The 20155-nt window shown below is 47.7% G+C and overlaps 3 protein-coding genes across 6 annotated transcripts in view; 2 read left to right on the forward strand and 1 right to left on the reverse strand.

The window, feature by feature from the left end:
• The first annotated feature begins 230 nt into the window (after window positions 1-230).
• SLC10A4 (solute carrier family 10 member 4) lies at window positions 231-6801 on the forward strand. The gene is made up of 3 exons (XM_059396173.1): window positions 231-902; window positions 1716-1926; window positions 5930-6801. The coding sequence occupies exons 1-3, from the start codon at window positions 307-309 to the stop codon at window positions 6440-6442; spliced, it is 1320 nt and encodes a 439-aa protein (XP_059252156.1). The 5' UTR covers window positions 231-306; the 3' UTR covers window positions 6443-6801.
• A 1053-nt stretch (window positions 6802-7854) lies between these two features.
• Window positions 7855-12106, forward strand: ZAR1 (zygote arrest 1). Its single transcript, XM_059396186.1, has 4 exons — window positions 7855-8820; window positions 10101-10193; window positions 10286-10360; window positions 11963-12106. The coding sequence occupies exons 1-4, from the start codon at window positions 7855-7857 to the stop codon at window positions 12104-12106; spliced, it is 1278 nt and encodes a 425-aa protein (XP_059252169.1).
• A 3345-nt stretch (window positions 12107-15451) lies between these two features.
• FRYL (FRY like transcription coactivator) overlaps window positions 15452-20155 on the reverse strand; it is a 221575-nt gene continuing 216871 nt past the window's right edge. For all 4 annotated transcript variants that reach the window (XM_059383630.1, XM_059383621.1, XM_059383604.1 and 1 more), the window contains 3 exons: window positions 19485-19595; window positions 18275-18465; window positions 15452-17586 (listed from right to left, as the gene is read on the reverse strand). In XM_059383630.1, coding sequence (XP_059239613.1) covers window positions 17328-17586; window positions 18275-18465; window positions 19485-19595 — 561 coding nt within the window. In that variant the 3' untranslated portion in view covers window positions 15452-17327. The remainder of the gene's footprint in view (window positions 17587-18274; window positions 18466-19484; window positions 19596-20155) is intronic.

The following is a 20155-nucleotide window of genomic DNA, read 5'->3' on the forward strand; positions in this document are numbered from 1 at the left end:
GGGGCGGGGCCTGCCCGGCGCGGGGGCGCAGCGATTGGGCTCACCCTGGGGGGCTGCGCTCTAAGTGCCGCCCGCGGAGGAGCGCCCCCACCCCCGCCCCCCGCCCCCCGCGGCCCCCGCGGCCCCCGCGCCGCACCCGACGCCGCGGAGACGTCAGCGCCGCGCAGCCCCGGCAGGGGACCGAGCTTCGCCTGCTGCCGCGGACCGACGGACAGGCGGGCGGGCGGACGGCGGCGGCGACCGCGCGACGGGGAGAGGCGTGCGGGGCCCGGGAACCGCAGGCCCGCAGCCTCCCGCCGCAGCGCCATGGACGGCCCCGACAACGCGACGCTGCTCTTCGGCCCGTCCTCGCTGCAGCCGGACAACTACACGCTGTCGCCCGATGCCAGCAGCCTGCGCCCCGGCTCGGACCTGCCCGTCGCCCCCACCTCCAGCCCCGGCCCCAGCCCGGGGCTCAGTCTCGCGCCCAGTCCGGGCGTCGGTTTCAGCCCCGGCCCAGCGCCCACCCCGGAGCCGACGGCCGGCGGCTCGGCGGGCGGCGCGGCCAGCCTGGGCCCGTCCCTGTTCCCCCACCCCTGGGCGCACCCCCAGACCCCGTTCTGGGACACGCCGCTGAACCACGGGCTGAACGTGTTCGTGGGCGCCGCCCTGTGCATCACCATGCTGGGCCTGGGCTGCACGGTGGACGTGAACCACTTCGGGGAGCACGTCCGCCGGCCCGTGGGCGCGCTGCTGGCCGCGCTCTGCCAGTTCGGCTTGCTGCCGCTGCTGGCCTTCCTGCTGGCCCTGGCCTTCTCGCTGAACGAGGTGGCCGCCGTGGCCGTGCTCCTGTGCGGCTGCTGCCCCGGCGGGAATCTCTCCAACCTCATGTCCCTGCTGGTGGACGGCGACATGAACCTCAGGTACGGAGCTGTCTGGTCCCCGCGCCGGTCTCGCATCCCCAGCAGCCGCGCTCGGCCGTGGGTTCGAGACCGAGCCGAGAGGAAGGAGGGGCGTGGGAGAGGGAGGAAGGCCGTGCGGGGAGAGGCTGACTTTAGAGAGCCCGGGCTTGAGAAGTCAAGGTGGATGTGAGGAAGGTGGTGCTGGAGGGGGAAAGATCTGGATGGGGACAGAGCGGCTCTGACGGCGCTGCGACCCTCCTCCCTGAGGGCTGGGCTGTCAGGGGAGGTCTTCGGCCTCGGGAAGACAAAGGGAACTGAGAAGCCTGAAGCCAGGTCTCGCCGGAAATGCAAAAGCGAAATAGGGCTCTTGGCCCCAGTGACGAAGGTGATCTCATATAGATCTCATATATGATTGAGTTCAGTCCAACAGGTCGTGCTCAGCAGCTTGACCATGTCTAACAGGGTGTTTTGGAAAATTTAAAAAGAAAGGAAGATGTTTATTCTTTGCCCTCGGAATCTTCCAGACTCTGGCCAGCTCAATAGGCTTTATAAAGCCAGGGCAACCGTCCTCAGATCTTACCCCCCAATCCTGGGGCTCCGTCCTCCGATTCCGCCCCCCACCCCGCCCCGTTCCTGTTTCAGTTGGGTTTAGAGGTGCCGTTCTCTGGGCCCTCCCCTCGGATGAAGTGGGTTCTCCCCACACTTCAAGCTCCAGACTTGAAGTCTCTTTCTTTCTCCTCTACCCCGTGTGCATGAGAGAGTGGTTCCCCAATGTGCAAGAGAGACTCTTGGCTCAGAGCCCATTCTGAATTCTGTCCATTGCCTTTTCTGCAGCATCATCATGACCATCTCCTCCACGCTTCTGGCCCTGGTCTTGATGCCCCTGTGCCTGTGGATCTATAGCCGGGCTTGGATCAACACCCCCCTGGTGCAGTTACTACCGCTGGGGGCAGTGACCCTAACTCTCTGCGGCACCCTCATCCCTATTGGCCTAGGGGTGTTCATTCGGTACAAATACAACCGGGTGGCGGACTACATTGTGAAGGTAAAGTCACTCTTCCTTTTATGTCCTTTATGTATTCAGAGAGTTCATGGTCTCTGACCCCTGGCTGAAATGTTAAGAAGTTTGGGAAAGAGGGATACGGAAGAAAACTTGGCAACCCTTGCATGGATAACTTAAAAAAAAAAAAAAAAAAAAAAAGTTTGTGCCACAAAGTAACTTCTATCTTTGGCATTTCAAAAACTCACAGCTTTAACTAAGACAAGGATTAGTTAAAAACAGCAAAAGAAAGCTATTAGTATTCACAGGAGGAAATACATCACAGGGGAAAGAAAGAGATACCAGTGCCATTCACCGGCAACATATTTTCCACTAGCAAATCGTGCATTATTAAGAATCAAAGCAGGGAAAATACAATTATATGAGTTGAATTTGTCCAGTATTTTAAAAATGCATTACTATATTTTTCAAAAGTGGAACTTTAATTCTGAGAAACTCTGGAGAAGTTTCCTTTAAAATGTTTTATTCAGGGGCGCCTGGGTGGCTCAGTGGGTTAAGCCGCTGCCTTCGGCTCAGGTCATGATCCCAGGGTCCTGGGATCGAGCCCCACATCAGGCTCTCTGCTCAGTGGGGAGCCTGCTTCCTTCTCTCTCTCTCAGCCTGCCTCTCTGCCTACTTGTGATTTGTCTGTCAAATAAATAAATAAAATCTTTAAAAAAATTAAAAATTAAAATGTTTTATTCATTTTCTAAAAAGAGACACTCATGAGACCAAAAGTAACTTAAAAATCTCATTGCAGCCATAGGATATGCAAAATATTGGCTTTAAAGCACAAAATAAGATTGCGTCCTGGATAAATAAAGCAGAGTGTGTCACCATTAGTAAATCTGAGTGTTTTTCCTTCCGCATCGCAGTATTGCATATGGTTTCTAAAGCAAGTGAAAGGATGGGTTTCCTATCATTTTTGTACCCTATTTCCAGTATGGCTTTATTTAAGGGAAAAAAAAAAAAAGGTGCTTTTTGAAAGGTAGAGATTTTTGTAACAGTTGACCAGAGAAAAAAATTAAATATTTGTCAATCAAGCTCTGTCTGAAAGCTCAAAAATAGTAAGTCAGAGTAAACCATGAATAGGACTCGACTCACATTTTAGGAAGCTACTCAAAAATGCGTAACTAATTACTGTTCATGCGCAGGCAAATTCATTTAGACAAGTGAAAGGAATTTCTCCAGTGTTTCCATTATGTAGACTTAAGAAGACATAATCTTTTGTGTTTTACTTATAGTAATTAAGTAAGTTAATTTTAAATAAAGAATAGATGTATCTAAAATCTGACTATTCAGAGAAGCTGTTATTGGCATAAAAATAAAGGGTTCTTTTGTACTCATATATCCAGTCTTGAGTAAAAAAATTGTATTTAATAATAAACATATATATTTTGAATGTAATAAATTTATGTATACATGTAAATATACATATATTATATATATTGCATATCTAATATACCTACAAATAACCTTGAAATGCATTAAGAACTTATTAAGCTTAATCATTAAGCTAATACCATAAAAACTTGGGAATTTTTTTTTTTAGATTTTATTTATTTATTTGACAGAGAGAGAGAGAGAGATCACAAGTAGGCAGAGAGGCAGGCAGAAAGAGGAGGAAGTGGGCTCCCTGCTGAGCAGAGAGCCCAATGCTATGTGGGGCTCCATCCCAGAACCCTGAAATCATGACCTGAGCTAAAGGCAGAGGCTTAACCCACTGGGCCACCCAGGCGTGCCCAAACCTTAGGAATTCTAAGAGAAAGTCAGTCAAATAAGCTATTCCCATACTGAAAATAGATACATATATTTAAGTAATAGACAATTTGGTAAGATGTGGCTCACTTTGAATTTAAGCTAAACCAATTCCTACTCCTTAACCAGAACACTCATAAAGTATGCTTTATAACACTTTTACACTTTTGCAAACACTGTCATCCAAATGATTTAAAATAGTTCGAAAGAAACTTTGGAGCCAATATTTTTACAAGATTTTTACAAGATTTCCTATCAAAGCTTTTGATGTGGACACACATCTTAATATCAAAAAGGATTCAGGGGTGCCTGGCCGGCTCAGCCGTAGAGCATGCAACTCTTAATTTCTGGGTCATGAGTTTGAGCCTCACATTGGGTATAGAGCACTTAATAAAAGTTTGATTTATAACAGTTTGGTTTCTGCCCATTGCACCTTTGGAGCATGAGTATTTATATAATTATTTCAGGACCAGCTAGCATAGCCTTTTTGTCCAGCTCAAATAAATTTTAAATAATTTTTAAAGGAGTATAAATTATATGCCAATCCCACAGACTCCAAGGGGGTTCCCCCCAGATATCCAACAAACCAGAATCAACACTTCAGCTGTTCATCTGGATCTCTGCTTTCCTGCACAGACCCCTCCCAACCCTCACCCCCATTAAAAAACAAAAACAAAACAAAACAAGAACTAGCTAACTACTAATCAAGGAGAGTAGTAGAGGAATTTTTAGGTTTCCCCCTTACTGTTTTCACAGTTTGTCTTACTTAAATGAGTGAGATGTACCAGTCGGACGTCAAGACGATGCCATGTCTTATACAGTCAGTTGTGCTTCATCTAAAATCCATCTTCTTTTTTTTTGGGAAAGATTGTTTATTTATTTATTTGACAGAGAGAGTGATCACAATTAGGCAGAGAGGCAGGCAGAGAGGGGGAAGCAGGCTCCCTGCCGAGCAGAGAGCCCAATGTGGGGCTCCATCTGAGGACCCTGGGATCACGACCTGAGCTGAAGGCAGAGGCTCACTGAGCCACCCAGGCACCCCTAAAATCCATCTATTATATGTAAGCATTTTTAGGCATCATTAGAGATTTACAGGTGGGAGATTTCTCATGAACAGATGAAAACAGGGGTGTTCAGAATCACAAGGAATTCCTCACATCTTCTGTTTACATTTTTCACTTGCGTAATCTAAGAGTTGGTCATTGTTTCAATATCGCCGTCAATTCTCTGAAACATGAAGTATTTTAAAGTTTGAAAATATCACATGTAAGTTTCATAAATTTTTTATCTCCCGTGTAAAACTAGAGCTAATTTCTTGTGGAAAACATGGGGTCCTGTTCAGCGAAGGTCATGTTCATCTGACCACTCTGTTCATCACACCCCACCTGCTGGGTTGGGCTCAGTTCTGAGTCCTGGCTTTCAGAGGTACACTCACAAATGAAACACACATTCAGAACAGTCCAGACTCCCGCTACAGAGTTATATGAAAGTCTGGAGGCAATGTGCCTGAAGAAGAGTAGACTTCTCCTGTTTTGTTTTTGGTTTTGTTTTTTAGAGAAAGAGAGAAAGAGAAGAAGAGGGGGGTGAGTGGAGAGAGAGGAAGAGTCCCAAGCAGGGGCCATTCTCAGCGACGAGCTCATTGCTGGGCTGGATCCCTGAGATAGGGATCTGAGCTGAAATCTAAAATTGATGCTCAACTGACTAGGCACTCCTCCCCTCCTGTTTATTTATTTTTTAGAGATTTTATTTATTTGTGAGAGAGCAAGAGAGGGAGTGATGAGCAGGGGGGAGGGGCAGAGGGAGAAGCTGAATCCCTGCTGAGCAAGGAGCCCAGGACATGGGACTTGATCCCAGGACCCTGGGATCATGACCTGAGCCAAAGGCAGAGGCTTAACCCACTGAGCCACCCAGGAGCTCCTGTCCTCCTGTTTTTTAAACAGGAGTCTGGTCTGTGCTGCTCCTGAGCATCTATCCAAGATAAAGTCTAGTTGTTAGGGAAGGCAGATTGTCGCTCTTCCTAAGGACAGGACTGCAGGCCATTAGAACTGTCCAAGAAGGACACAGACTCATCCTGAAGAGGTGACCTATCCTCAGAAGTACTTTGTCCAAGACTGCTGATGGCAAGGATCTCCATGGTGCGGGAGATGAGACTCCATGTGTCTCTTCTTCCAAGAGCCTAGGATTCGCTTGCCTGAATTCCTTTTCAGCTATCCTATTTTTGATGGTTTGTCTGTTCCTTTTCTGTTACTAGGTTTCCCTGTGGTCTCTGCTAGTGACGCTTGTGGTCCTTTTCATAATGACTGGCACTATGTTAGGACCTGAACTGCTGGCGAGTATCCCCGCAAGTGTTTACATGATAGCAATTTTTATGCCTTTGGCAGGCTATGCCTCAGGTTATGGCTTAGCTACTCTCTTCCACCTTCCACCCAACTGCAGGAGGACTGTATGCCTGGAAACGGGGAGTCAGAATGTGCAGCTCTGCACTGCTATTCTGAAACTGGCCTTCCCACCACGATTCATAGGAAGTATGTACATGTTTCCCTTGCTTTATGCCCTTTTCCAGTCTGCAGAAGCAGGGATTTTGGTTTTAATATATAAAATGTATGGAAGTGAAATATTGCACAAGCGGGATCCTCTAGATGAAGATGAAGATACAGATATTTCTTACAAGAAACTGAAAGAAGAGGAAATGGCAGACACTTCCTATGGCACAGTGAAAGCTGATAATTTAATTATGATGGAAACCACTCAGACTTCTCTCTGAACGTGGAGATCCAGAGGAGCTTCTATCTTACTGAAATATTACTTCATAGTTATGGTCTGTGGTAGTGAATATGGTTTACATAAAGGATAACAAATGGTTCCCATTATCATACGTGTCACAATTAGGATCTTCCCATTGTAAGGTTGCATTGGCGTATTAACCACACGTTTTCACAAATTACAAATCAATGTCATAATATAACTTGCACCTGGGACTGCTAAAGTAAAGCCTGAACATGTTCAACGTGCTCTTTAGTTTTTATCAATACCAATTTCTATGACTCTTTCGAATATGTAAGCTCTTAGAAAACAGGGTCTTGGAAATGGTAGAATTTTGGTGCATTATCTTATATGAGTAAAAACAAGCTATTTTTTTTTTTGTAAAGCATAATTTGTAAAGCAATTTGTAAAGCATAATTGAGTTTAATGTAATTGTAAAAAAAAAAAAAAGTGCTTGCTCAATTTATGAATATCTGAGTGTTGAATTTTGACCTGATTAAAAAAAATCCCAAAACAGGTCAACTGAACAATGAAATACAGTATTTTATTGTCAAACCTGTGTCAAATCAACACAAAACATACATTAATGTGTATCTGATATCGATTAGTAATGGACAGCTAACATTTTTCCAGGGAACAAGGCATTTCTTCTCAGTTGGTACTGATTTGGTTTGGGCATTCATGCACACATCGCAAATCAATGCTCTTTTGGAGGGATAATTTGGTTAGGAAAATTTGTAGTACTATCCACCCCAATAGACATCAGTACCTCGCGGTACCCACTTGAGGTGGGAGCTGGGGGTGGGGGGGAAGGGAGCTCCAGGAGAGAAAACAATTTAGGCTAGATGTGGGTGCCTTAGAGTGCTTTCCTTCGGGAGTTCCCGAAAGGGTGCAAGGTGTGGACTTTCAGAGCAGTTCTGAGATAATTAGGCCAGAATCTGAGATCATAGGTAACACACCCAAAGCCGTTACCCCAAACCTTTGCCTTTCTGCTCACTAGCCTGACAGAGGCCCCCAGCTTCGCCTCCGCTTCCCCAGCAGCGCAGACACCTGGAATCACCCAGGCATGGGGACCACCTGGCCCCGCTAATCCCGGTGATTGCGCCCTTTTGTTGGGACCCGCTTCACCTCGGGCGAGCTCACTTGCAAATCAGTTCTTGCATCACAAAGGAAGCAGTCTTTCCCGATCCCCTAAGGGTATCTGTGCGGACCCCCGGGTGTGGAAAAGCTCCACGCAGAGAAGGTCTGGGCCAGGCCACCCAGGCGGGGACTCCGGGACTCGAGCGGGTCGCGGGCAGGGTGCGGGGGGCCGCGCAGCGCGGGGAGCGGCGGCGGGGTGGGCGGCTGGCTGCCTCCGCACGGCGGCCTATTTAGGGCAGGGCGGCGGCGGCGGGAGCGGCCCGGGCTGCGCTTATGGCTGCCCTGGGGGATGAGGTGCTGGACGGTTACATGTACCCGGCGTGCGTCCCCTACTCGTACCCGTACCCCTACCCGCCGGCCGCCAAGGGCAAGGGCGCGGTCAGCGCGGGTGGCTGGCGGCACCGGGGCGGGGGCTGCGCTCCCGCGTCCTCCTCCTCGTCGTCGTCTTCCGCCGGGGCGACCGCGTCGTCTTTCCCCGGCTGCGGGCAGCTGACGGCCGCCGAGTACTTCGACAGCTACCAGCGGGCGCAGCTCATGGCCCTGCTGTCGCAGGGGGGCCCGGGTCTGGGCGCGCGGCCCCGCAGGGCGGGCAGCCGGGACGTGGCGGTGCAGGTGAACCCGCGCCGCGACGCCTCCGTGCAGTGCTCGCTGGGGCGGCGCACGCTGCTGCGCAGGACCCGCGACCCCGCGGCGCCGGCCGGCCCCGGCCTCGAGGGTGCGGCGGCGGCGGGCGGCGGCTCGGCGTCCCCGCAGCCGGCGCGCCGGGGTTCGGAGCAGCGCAGCCCCCCGAGCGGCGCCCCGCGGCCCGTACGCTTCCAGCGCACCGTCGCCGTGTACTCGCCCGTGGCCTCGCGCCGCGTCACCACCTTCCCGGAAGGCGCCGACGGCACGGCCGGGGAGCAGAGGCCCGCGGCGCCGGAGGGAGAGCGAAGGCCGCCGCCTGCGAGGCCCCGAGGCCCGGAGGAGGGAGAGGCGTCGGCGAGGAAGGCGCCCCGACAGCCGCGGCCCGAACAGGAGGGGGACGAAGCCGGGGCCCAGGCCGCCGAGCGGACCAGCTGGGAGCAGCCGGCCGCCGGGCCCGGGCTGCCGCCGCGGGAGAGCGGGACGGGCGAGGCGGCCCGGCGGCGCGCGCCCAGGGGTCCCGAGCCGCCCCCGCCGCTGGAGCGCGCCCAGGACGCCGCGGACGAGACGCCGTCGCCGCGGAGCCCCGAGCAGGCCAAGGAGCGGCCGCGCTTCCAGGTGAGGCCCGGGCGGCCGCGGGAGCTGACGGGCGCGGGGGAGCCCCGGGCGTGTGGCCGTCCCCGGCCCTCGCCCCCGGCTGCGCGCGACACGCGGAGGCGCCCCGGAGGCGGGCGGCGTCCGGGCGCCTTTTCGCGGCCGCGCAGAGCTGCCGGGGATCGTCCTTCCCCCGCAGCAGAGTTCGGCGAGTGCCGCCGGGTGGTTGTTGGCGGCGATCGTAACACGGGGGCCCTGGTAACACTCGCATTTCGAGCGTATTTACTGTTAAAAACAACAACAAAACCCTGACCGTGGACGTGTAGTCGGGCGTTCAGTCCCCATTTGGACGATCTAGGAGGGATACGCAGCAGAACACCCTAAGGGGAACGTGCTGGCAGGAGAGTCGTTTTCCCGCGGGTCCCCCTCTCCGGTCCGAGTTCAGTGCGGGCAGAAGCCCTAACAGTGACTGGGGTCCTGGTCGGCTCTCCCCTGCTTCTTGGCCGAATCCCCCAAGCTGCTCCTGGAAGCTAGAGCTCTTGACGAGGGAGATCTCTTCTAGCTTCTAGAAAGTACCCTTCTTCGGAAACAGCATTGCTAACGCCCCGGGGCCCTTGGGTTTGCGCCCGAGCGCAGCAGGCGCGGTGGGTCCGCTCTCCCTCGCGGTGCGCGGGGCAGTGGTGAGTCAGGAAGTGAAGGGCAGAGGTGGTGAGAGCGCGGGAGGCCTCCCCTGGGGTCTTTCCCACTGCCGGCCCAGGGCTCTCGGGGGGCAAGGGAGGAAAGAGGGAGAGAGTCAAGTTCGACGACAGAAGCTGCGTGTAATTTGAACCATGTGTGCGCTTGCCTCCTAACTTCCCTGGCCCTAGGTGTGCTCACCCATAAAACTGCTCTAGAACTGGCAGGAACTTTGGAGTTAGGCCTTCAAGTGCTCTCCAAACACCTGTTTCTCACGGGGAGGGGAGAGGAGAAGCTTAAGAATAAGACCGTGTACTCCAGTTCAAGTTAAATATGAATTCCGATTTTTCCCCAGTTGAGACTCCTAGCACTGTTGGAAAGTGAAGAACCAAACCAATCTGGAACATGAGCTTTTTTTAGGCTCCTGCTTGCTTATGCGCTTGATTAAACCATCAGGTCACCTGACCACTACCTTGTAGAGACTAATGGGCAAAACCTTGAGCCCACTTTCCTCCGTGATCTGGAAGGAGGCTGCCCGTTTTAAGTAGCAAATCGGTTCCTTCCCAGTTTGTGAAATGAAGGCTAAGTCCCATTTCCCATGAGTTAAACCCTGGCGTCTCTCTGTTCAGTTCTTGGAGCAGAAGTACGGCTACTACCACTGCAAGGACTGCAACATCCGATGGGAGAGTGCTTACGTGTGGTGTGTGCAGGGCACCAGCAAGGTAAGAAACGCTGCGGAACCCGCCTCTTTTGACCCAGGTGTCCAGAGGGCTCTGCTTCACTTCACTCTGCTTCTCTTCCTCTCTCCGCACAGGTTTACTTCAAGCAGTTTTGCAGAACTTGTCAGAAGTCTTACAACCCCTACCGAGTGGAGGATATCACCTGTCAAGTAAATACTCCCCTTCTGTGTCTGAACTGGGTAACTGGGAGAGGGCTTTGGTGGAGTTTCTTGAATGTATCCTGAAGCGAGGTTCCTAGTTACCTGGGTTTTGACAGCTTTTCAGTGGGGACGGGGAAAGAGTACTCAACTGGGAAACCCGGCTTTTGGGTGGTGGTGGTGGGGGTGTCTTGTATTTTTCTGTCCTCGCAAGTCTTGGTTATGTTAACCTCCTGAGATGCTGGCCCCCTCCTGCAACATGGAAGAAGGTTGGCCTTACCTGGTTCTCTGATGGGAGAAAATAGGTCAAAAACCTAGAATGCCTTCTACTGCCATGAGGCTGCCTGTTTTGCCCAAATGCTTTATCTGAAGCCCACCCTGCAGTCAGGATACTTAGTGATAAGCCTGGGGTTCGAAAGTTTCAGTCTTGCCCAGTGCTTGCAAAAGGAGGCTGATTTGTTTGTTCCAGGGTGAATTTAAGCTGCCCACCTTTATGGGGCTAATGAGTAACATTGCCGGTTTACTTTTTTTTTTTTTTTTTTTTTAAGATTTTATTTATTTGACAGTACAAGAGAGAGAGGGAACACAAGTCATGGGGAGTGGGAGAAGGAGAAGCAGGTTTCCCTGCAGAACGGGGAACCCGACACGGGGCTTGATCCTAGGACACTGGGATCATGACCTGAGCTGAAGGCAGATGCTTAAGGACTGAGCCACCCAGGCCCTCGGCTGGTTCATTTTTTAACTAAGCAAACTAAGCACTGCACTGTGGGAAGAGGATTAGATAATCTAAGGAAAAAAGGGACTAAACTTTTCTTTTTCTTTAAGAGATAAATGGTCTGTAGGTCTTATTTTATTAAAGATTTTATTTGAGAAAAAGAGCGAGCATGAGCCGGTGGGGGGGGGGGTGGCAGCAGAGGAGCCCAATGTGGGGCTCGATCCTGGGACTCTGAGATGATGACGTGTTAGCCCTCAGTAGTGGAGCCTGATGTGTTAGCTAACAAGCCTAATCCACGCACTTTCCTCAAGTTGGACATTGGCGGCCTTACTGGCTAGGGTAGGAAGAGAAAACCCAAGTATGGAGAAAACAGTTTAGACTTCCTTAGATGAAGGCAGAGTAGGGTCAGGTTCTAAATTAGGATGCCTTGACCACCCTGCTCCCAGCTCCGGGGGGTGCTGCTTTGCTTTTGGTGTCCGCTTAAGGTCATTTGCAGCAGGTGTGTGTGTGGGCGGCAGGTTCACGTCCATGGACGCCAGGCTGGATTCCCAGCTTGGCCTAGTAGCTAGTCTCCCCTCCTAGCTTTCCTTGTCCGACTCCCCTGCCCCGACGGATTCTTCTCCACCCTTCAAGGGCAGAAAGATTTCCCTCTAATGGTGTTTCAAAAGCACCTTCACAAGACGACACTGAATCTACACAACACGAGAGCACGAGCACCTGGTTAAGCACACTTTAATCCTATCCTATCCTTGCTGGAGGGGCGCAGACAGAGCAAAATTAGCCCAGGGCCTTGTGTAGAGTGCATTCGGTACGTATTCGAATGAACTAGAAAAATAACTTGGAAGTTTGAGGACGTCGCCACAGGCTTATCTCCTGTCCTTCTCACTTTGGTTTTGCAGAGTTGTAAACAGACTAGATGCTCCTGCACTGTAAAAGTTCGCCACGTTGACCCTAAAAGGCCCCATCGTCAAGATTTGTGTGGGAGATGCAAAGGCAAACGCTTGTCCTGTGACAGCACTTTCAGCTTCAAGTACATCATTTAAATGAATGCAAAAAAAAAAAAAAAGGTCCTACTTGAACATGAGCTAACGGAGCAGACACGTTAGCTTTTCTCTATGCTCCTTTCTGCCTCTTCCTTCTCAAAAATACTTCATGAAAGGCTGTATTTTTGATAAAGCCTTCAAATAAAAGTACTGCAAAAACGATAAATTGCATAAGGTTTTTTTTAAGTTTAGGAGAGCTTTTCTTCTGTCTGCATCTGTCACTGTGAGGTTTACTGCTTACGTGTGGCTATAGGGCCGAAGCTTCTAGCAAGAGGGTGATTGAGCGAAAAGCCACCTAACCATTAAAGTAACATTCTTCCCAGTGAGGTGGAGGCAGAGTTCAGCCTTGATGTATGAAGAGAGTGAGGGTTTGTTTTGTTTTGAAGATTTTATTTGACAGACTGAGAGACAGCAAGAGAGGGAACACAAGCAGGGGGAGTGGGAGAGTGAGAAGCAGGTTTCCAACCAAGCAGGGAGCCCAAGGCGGGGCTCAATCCCAGGACGCTGGGATCATGACCTGAGCAAAAGGCAGATGCTTAATGACGAGCCACCCAGGCGCCCGAGAGTGAGGGTGCTGCCTCTGGGTTGCTCCCAAGCAGCTGGTGGCTGTGGAGGCGGAGGCTGGGAACTATACACTACACGGACCATTTCACAGAGAGGCTACAGGTGGGGACTAGAACAGGGTGGCGAAGGGCAGCTTCTTTAAGCTGTTAACGTCATCATCTGGACTTCAGGTGGTAACTTAAATGGGCCTTCTAAATGTAAAGATTTCAAGTTAACAGACTGCTGTAGGCTGGCTTTTTGTCTTGCACTTCTGTAACTGCAGACTAACCAGGAGTTCTCCCCTGTCCGTGCCTGCTGGCTTCCTACATGATGGCCAAGAGAGTATGACGGCCCTGCTCCCAGAGCTCTCCTGGCTGGGGATGGCATGTTGTCTAGAGCCTCAGGATTTTAATGGTATCAGAGTTGAGGGTTACTGGTTTAATAGAAACCACATTCACAGAAACCACATTCACTGGAACCAGGTGCTAATTATGCCTCCCAATTTCCTAATCCTCCCATTAAAGTTAACCCTTACGACTTCAGAGGGAAGTATGCAGAAATGTCTGTTAATCTCTTGGATGAGTGGGTGAAGAGAAATGGAAGGCATAAAGAACTTACAGGGGCACCTGGGTGGCTCAGTGGGTTAAGCCTCTGCCTTTGGCTCAGGTCATGATCTCAAGGTCCTGGGATCAAGCCCCACATCAGACTCTGCTCAGTGGGGAACCTGCTTCCTCCCCTCTCTCTGCCTACTTGTAATCTCTGTCAAATAAATAAAATCTTAAAAAAAAAAAAATGAATCTGAGGTCTCTAGAACCCTTCAAGCAATGGGAAGTCCCCTCTGCATCCACATGAACCGGGGAGGGTGTTTGTAAAAACAGATTCCAAGGCCCCGTCCCTCCCGAATCGCTGTCCGGGGCTGAAGCATTTTAGCAAGCATCCTGGATGTTGCTTCTACATGAAAGTATGGGAACTACTGCTTGAGTTAGCCTTATACTTCAGGAAAACAGGTGTGGCTCTGCCCTTCTGGAGCTTCCAGAGGAGTGAGTAGACGGCCATTATTTTCTACATTAAAAACAGGTAACATGGAGTCTGTCACAGAAGAGCTACTCGGGGACCTATAATGGGAGGTCAGATTTAGGGAGGTCAGAGAAGGCTTGCCTGAAGAATGACACTTGGGCTGGCCTGAAGTTTGGGAGAGCTTAGGTGAAGAGGGGAAGGAGAAAGTTTTCAGACCAAGGTCACCTGTGCAAAGGCCCAGTGGTAGACCAAACCAGAAGGAAACCAAAGGAGTCAAATATTCTGGGGGACAGGGATGGGCATGATGGCAAGTGACACTGGTAGATATAGATTCGGAGGACTTTTTAGACTTTCCCCGAGGACTGGCTGGTCTTGGCCATTTGAATTCACTAAAAGGTGTTAAAGCTGTGGTAGGACACAGATTTATCTTCAAAAAGAAATAATCACAGTGGCTGCCTGTAAACCAGTAAGGAGACTTGCAAAGATCAGATAAAATGGTGGTAGGACCAAAGAGCTGAATGACCGCTCTAGGTGTAGGGGAAGGTGATCAAACACCTGTTCCTACAGATTTGGTTGAAGGGAGGGACAGGGAAAGGAAACTTAACTTGACTTGTGGCATGCAAACATGTTAACAAGTAGACACTTATTTAATGAGGGAACCATAGAACTAGACCTGCTAAAGAGTCCCAAGTCTATTAATATGGGTAGTTAAATCATTCTTCAAACTAAAGAGCCTGCCATTACTTTTCTTAATGGAGCAGCTAACGTTTTACAGTTGAAAGCAAGGACCAAAGTAGGTTTTACCTAGTGGGTATTGCACAAAGTGGCACAAAAATATTCTAAAAGTTGTGACAACATTTTGGGAATTAGCACTGTCACACTCTACAAAGGGAATTTGTGTGTGTGTGTGTGTGTAGCAAGGCAGACATTATGACTAGAGGGAAATCCCCAGGATACATGATCTCTGGGTGTCCAGTGACTCTAAGGCAAGCGTGCATTACTTTGAAAAATATTTTAAATGCCTCAAAGTATAATTATAATTACATTGATTCTGACATCTTCTTTCTTTTCATTTAGAATATGCCGGCATGGTGTGTGAGCGGCGCTCCGGGACCTAAATAAGGAAAACTTACTCTGGCTCTGGTGAGTTTGTTCCAAGAGAATGGAACCATACATTTTCTAAATTTATGGTAGATTGTGTGGGTTGTACTACACCCCCTGTGTTATATCACTAAAAGAAGAAAATATTTTTAAAAATTGTGTTTAAAAACAAAAAACCTTTGGGCTTCCTATTTTAGAAGCAGAATGAAAAGACAGCCAGAGCTTTTCTCTTGGTGTTATTGCACAGGCTTACTAAAGATCAACTTGGTGGGCAAAAGAGAAAGGTCGTATGAGCACAAACAGCTCTGTCTGGAACCACATATGGTATTTAATAAATTAAGCATCTGGTAGATTTTGCTAAATGCAATCTCTGGATTCAGAGGGGCAAACTAGTATAGGTTTTAGGAAAACTCGATTGCCAAAGGACAAGCCTATTTTGTATTTGCTTTCTGCCTTCTGTAGGTGTATTCACCTTACTTATTAATCAACTGAGCTACAGAAGATGAAAAGGAAATTTCAACGGTTTAAAGGTTTGGTTTGGGTAATTAATTAGTCACCCCGATTTGTTCTCAACTTCGTTCTCCCCCTCTTAGGGGAAGTATGTTTACGGATGAGGATCATATTTGACAAGTTTCTGCAGGCTGCACACGATAATCATTCATCCTTAAAATACAACACCAACCAGCAGCTACAATGCTTTTTATTTTAACAAAAAGGATATAAGGAGGGTGAGAAAATAGGGGATGGCAGGACAGGATGTAAAGTGTGGGGTGTCTCTGGACACCACCCCTCTCTTCCTGCCTCACACCCAAAGTTATTAAATAATTTAAAGGACACCATTTACAGTACCAGAACACCATTAAAATAACTGTGTGTGTGTGTGTGTGTGTGTGTGTGTGTGTGTTTATCAGGGTCAAAAAATACAGTGATCATGAATGTGCCGTGACCAGTTCTGGATTTTACAGGTGACAGAACTCGAGTCATCAGTCCAACGGCCTGCACAGTGCCTTCAATTAATGCACTTGAGCATAATTACATTTCTGGCAGGGTCCACACCCCCAAGAAAAGGCAAAGCTATAAGCATTTCATTTCTACATTCTAAACTCTGGAATCCCAGAGCCCAGTTTAAAAGAAAGTCACAGTGGATAAGAGATGCCTATAAAAATACAAGGTGTTCCTTTCAAATCAGAGGAATTGTGGGACTACATTCATTTCTTTTACAAAATGCTATTTAGAAAAGGACAGAATCCAGTTCGTGTTATGCTACAGGCTTCGACAGGAGTAAGTATATTGCATGTTTTGGTAGTCAGTCTTCCGGCTTCCTTTCATTTTCCCCCATAGCCCCAGGCTCCTTTTGGGTGAAACACGTGAGTCCTGAACACGACCAGAGAAAAACAGGTTTGCATCTCTCTTCTTGAATTCTCTGCAGACTTCGGGGCCCGCAGGTCATGTACGCTACCATCAGTGACCACAATCTTTTCTTTAGCTTTGTACACCTGTTCTTGTCTAACACTGCATTGCACCAATGTACAATACTGGTTTTAATCTTTACAGTTTCTATAATAATTATGGAGTAAAATAAGTTAACTTTTCTAATGAGAATAGCTGACGGGCAGCATACATCTTTATTTTACATTTTTAAAGTCTCTGCAGGCATCTACTTTGGTTAGTTATCAACAATCGTAACGTAAGCACTGATCAGAGAACTGAGCAGCATTCCAATAACATTAACAGATATATTATTTCTTTTCAAAATACCGGGAAAGCCCAGCTTTAAAATATTATTAAAATGTTCTAACATTTACACACTATGAAGAGTTAGATCTAATAAAATAAAATTTCTTCAAAAATAATCTTGCCGTCCTCTTTGAGGCATGCTGACACGGTATCACCAAACATCCATACCTGGAAAATAGGACTGTCACATACGCACACATCCCTGCTCACGCACACATAACCCCTTATACAGACTAAAAAACAGAACACCCACGCCCTCATCCCATGTGTTGAAAAAAATCAATGGTTTTTGCAAATAAGTCTGTCTGTATCTGTCCGACTGAAGGTTCTTCATGTAGACGACTGAGCGTCAACTCCAGAGGATGCTCCCGGCTGCTGGGAACCACGCAGCCGCGCAGGTCTTCAGCTAAAATGAACGAGCCTGGATTTTAGCCTCATGTCACCTGCTTTCCAATGTCTCAGTACTAGAGGCCATTACTGCAACAGTCCGGGATTCTCTCCTTTCTCCAGAAAGCAGCGCGTGCGCACGCATCCCTTATAGCCCTTTTCTTTTCACACAGGTTAAGTAATTAAAAAAAAAAGAAAAATGCCTTCTTCATACAGTTGCTCGTGGGAGGTACTGGCAGCCGCTAAGATTTCTTTTCTTCAGATCTTTGATTCCGTCCGACCTTCTTAATCTTGGTAAGAGTTGGACACTAGTGACGCTCGCCTTGTGGATGCTGCCAGGAAGAGTCATCCGGGAACTGCAAGGGCTCACGAGAGGCGCCCGTTCATATTCTTCATCAGCTTCCGTTTGGTTTCTGCCCGAAATGCCTGAAGTTCCTCAGAATCCGGTGCTCACCAGATTTCCCATCGGTTTGGCCTGTGCTAAAAGCTGGTGCGACTGCACCATGCGCAGAGACTCTCTTATCTCTAGATTAAGTTCCATCAGTTTGTAGTTGGCTTCGGACATGTCCAGGTCAGAGCCAGTCACTGCGAAGCTTCCCGTCTGGCCCAGCGTCTGATGATGGAAATAGATGTGTAACAGCGTCTGCACGGGGTCGTCTTCACAGCTGCCGAAGATGTCATTGGGCCAGAGAGCTCTGAAATACACAATATATGTATATTCTTAAAGATTTTGACAGAAACAGCGAGAGAGGGAACACAAACAGGAGGACAGGGAGAAGCAGGCTCCCCGCTGAGCAGGGAGCCCAGGGCAGGGCTTGATCCCAGGACCCTGGCATCATGACCCGAGCTGAAGGCAGATGCTTAACCCACTGAGCCACCCTGGCGCCCCTGAAATACATAACAATTTTAAGTCCTGAGACTCAAGCAGTTATTAAAGTCAGCGACATTTTAAATGAATACCTCTAACAAAATTCCCTTGTGAATCAGAGGATCTGTTTTTTTGTTTTTGTTTTTTTGTTTTTTAAGATTTATTTATTTGTCAGAGAGAGAGAGTGAGCACAGGCAGACAGAATGGCAGGCAGAGGGAGAAGCTCCTCGCCAAGCAAGGAGCCCAATGCGGGACTCGATCCCAGGACACCGGGACCATGACCCGAGCCGAAGGCAGCTGCTTAACCAACTGAGCCACCCAGACATCTGAGCAAATGTATCCCCCAAAGTAGCAGAGTGAACAAAGTCTAAAACTGGTGTCATTTCAGTGATAACTGTAGAAAATACCAAAGTCACGCTTTCATAAAGACATGATATTGAAACAACAAATCAAAAGCCCAAACCCAGTCAGTGTAAAATCCCTGTCCGTCTGGAGAGGTATGAAATCCATTTCACCTGAAAGCTTTCACTTGTGCCACAGCTGATACAAATTCCTTATTTTTCAAGGTTTCGATTAAAGAATGAATGGCAGTTTCTATAGTAGTCTGCGCAGCTTTGGAAATGTCGATTTCTTCATTTTCTGAAGCAGACTCTGCTTCTTTGAGGATATTTTCCAGTTGGGCAAGTTCCTCAGACATGTTGATGACCTGAAACAAATAAATATACCTTAAAAGGATCTATCTGTATATTAAAGAACTCATGGGACATCTAATTGGCTGTAAAGCTGTGTCCGATGATAGGAGTAGCTTCTCTTCAAGACTGGCAAACGTTAAGTTTCGTAGTTAAAGGCAGTTAATATTTCAAGTTCTCCATTCAGTAGACTTCCAAACCCTCATCTTTAAATACTCTTGATAAGGAACAAGCGATGGGGGACTGGCTGGCTCAGCTGGTGGAGCATGTGACTCTTGATCTTGGGGTTGTGAGTTCGAGCTCCACATTGGGCATAGAGGTTATTTAAGGAAAGAAAAAAAAAAGGTTACAATAGATGTTAAAATGTAATAAAACTAGATATAACCAATGTTTATATCGGTTTTAATATGTGATATTACATCTTGGATGGTAAAAATCATTCACTGTTATGGGGGGGGTCATGAATTCTTTTGTCGGCAAAGGAAAGTCTTTATATTTTAAAAGATTATTTACCCAGTGCATTTTATATAAACCGGTATGTATTTTTTAAATTGATTTAACCAATTAATGAAAGTGAAGGCATTTCCTGTTTCAGTACCAGCTTTGACAAGGGGGTAAAAAGACTAAAGTCACTGTCTTTGAACCTATTCACTACATGGATTTCCAACATTCAAAGTGTTTTTGACAGGCTGCATGTGTGTCACTAAAACTACAAAAATATATGGACAAGACGTTAGGGGAGTTTCATAATTTAACTGTGTCTTTATTTAGCTGATGTGCTTTCCTTGACTTGTGGTTACAGATGCTCTGTTGGTACTGCTGTGACCTTGAAGGTCTTGAACCTTTCAAGACTGCTGGCTATCTGCTGTTTTATTTACTGACAGGTTCCGAAACAGCACATCATTTCTAAAATGACAATTCTGAAAAAAAGGACTCACTGTTAAGTGACTTTTGACGTAAGATCTCCTACAAGGAATATGTGTGTTATAATTTAACATTCTAGGATCAGTAATTCCTGCTAGAACTGAATATTTACCTCTGGCTCATTTTTTATTGTATTTACTTGGCTGATCAGTTTGCAGTAGGCTTGGAACAGAAGCAGCAACTGAAAATGCAGTTTGTATAACCTTCGGCAGAGCTCCAGTTCCTAGAAGTAAGTAAATAACACTGCGTTAAGTTCAGGTGCCACTGTCTGTGACGTTTGAGTAGACAGTACATTTCCAGTAAAAATTTATAAGTAATTATGTTAAAAATTATCTTGACATTTATTTCTCTGCAGTAAGCAAGTTAATATAGTGTGAAACTGAGGAAAAATGCTTTGAAGACTGGGATTAAAATACAAATATAAAGACTTGGTTACATAATTCATTTAGCGAGAAGCACATTTTCACATCAGAATTTTTTAGCAGGCAACATCAAATGCTTTAAAAAGGATTCACTTTAACTTGAAATTCGTAATGAAAAAGAAGGACAAATGCATATACTTTTGCCCATTGAGATGTATATCTCACAGCATTTATCAACAAATGTGTGATGAAGCAAAATCACACTGGCTTATCTCCTACCTAAAAATGAATTCATTTTTCTAAAACAAAACAAAACAAAAACAAAACAAAACCTTGAAATCTCATGGAAATGAGACCATGAAATTAACACAGGCACTTTTGATTTTTAAAATTAAGTTTAAATTGTTAGTTTATAGATGTA

This window comes from Mustela nigripes, chromosome 1, assembly GCF_022355385.1.
Source record: "Mustela nigripes isolate SB6536 chromosome 1, MUSNIG.SB6536, whole genome shotgun sequence".
In the NCBI taxonomy this organism is placed as follows: Eukaryota; Metazoa; Chordata; class Mammalia; order Carnivora; family Mustelidae; genus Mustela; species Mustela nigripes.